A 420-nucleotide genomic window follows, 5' to 3' on the forward strand; every position below is an offset into this window, starting at 1 on the left:
TTGCTGCGCGGCGAAGGCATTGCGCACAGTTAAGTAGCAGCTCCTGAACACCCAAACCCTAAACCCTAAACCCTAAACCCTAATCCCCAAACCCTAAACCCTAATTTCCTGATAGATCGCTTCAAACCCCAGGCAAAGACAGCTCAGGTTGATGAGTAGGATGCAAACACTCTCTAGACTGAACGCGTGAAGGGTTTAGGGTTTAGGGTTTAGGTTTAAGGGTTTAGGGTTTAGGTTTAAGGGTTTAGGGTTTAGGGTTTAGGGTTTGCCGCACGAAAGAAGGGGGAAACACTGCACGTAGTAACTGCGAAGAAGCTCAGGCAGTATCTTCTCCTCAAAGCTGCACACAAAAACCCTAAACCCTAAACCCTAAACCCTAAACCCTAAACCCTAAACCCTGAATCTTTTTTTTTTCTTACA

The 420-nt window shown here is 46.0% G+C and overlaps 1 protein-coding gene across 1 annotated transcript in view; it reads right to left on the reverse strand.

Annotated features, from left to right (window-relative positions):
* EMH_0007330 (uncharacterized protein) overlaps positions 1-420 on the reverse strand; it is a gene marked incomplete at both ends in the record, with an annotated part of 17,196 nt that overhangs the window by 4,357 nt on the left and 12,419 nt on the right. Inside the window, 1 exon segment of the mRNA XM_013497970.1 lies at positions 275-340. Coding sequence (XP_013353424.1) covers positions 275-340 — 66 coding nt within the window.

Source organism: Eimeria mitis, genomic scaffold (assembly GCF_000499745.2).
Source record: "Eimeria mitis Houghton genomic scaffold, Emh_scaff306, whole genome shotgun sequence".
NCBI lineage: Eukaryota > Apicomplexa > Conoidasida > Eucoccidiorida > Eimeriidae > Eimeria > Eimeria mitis.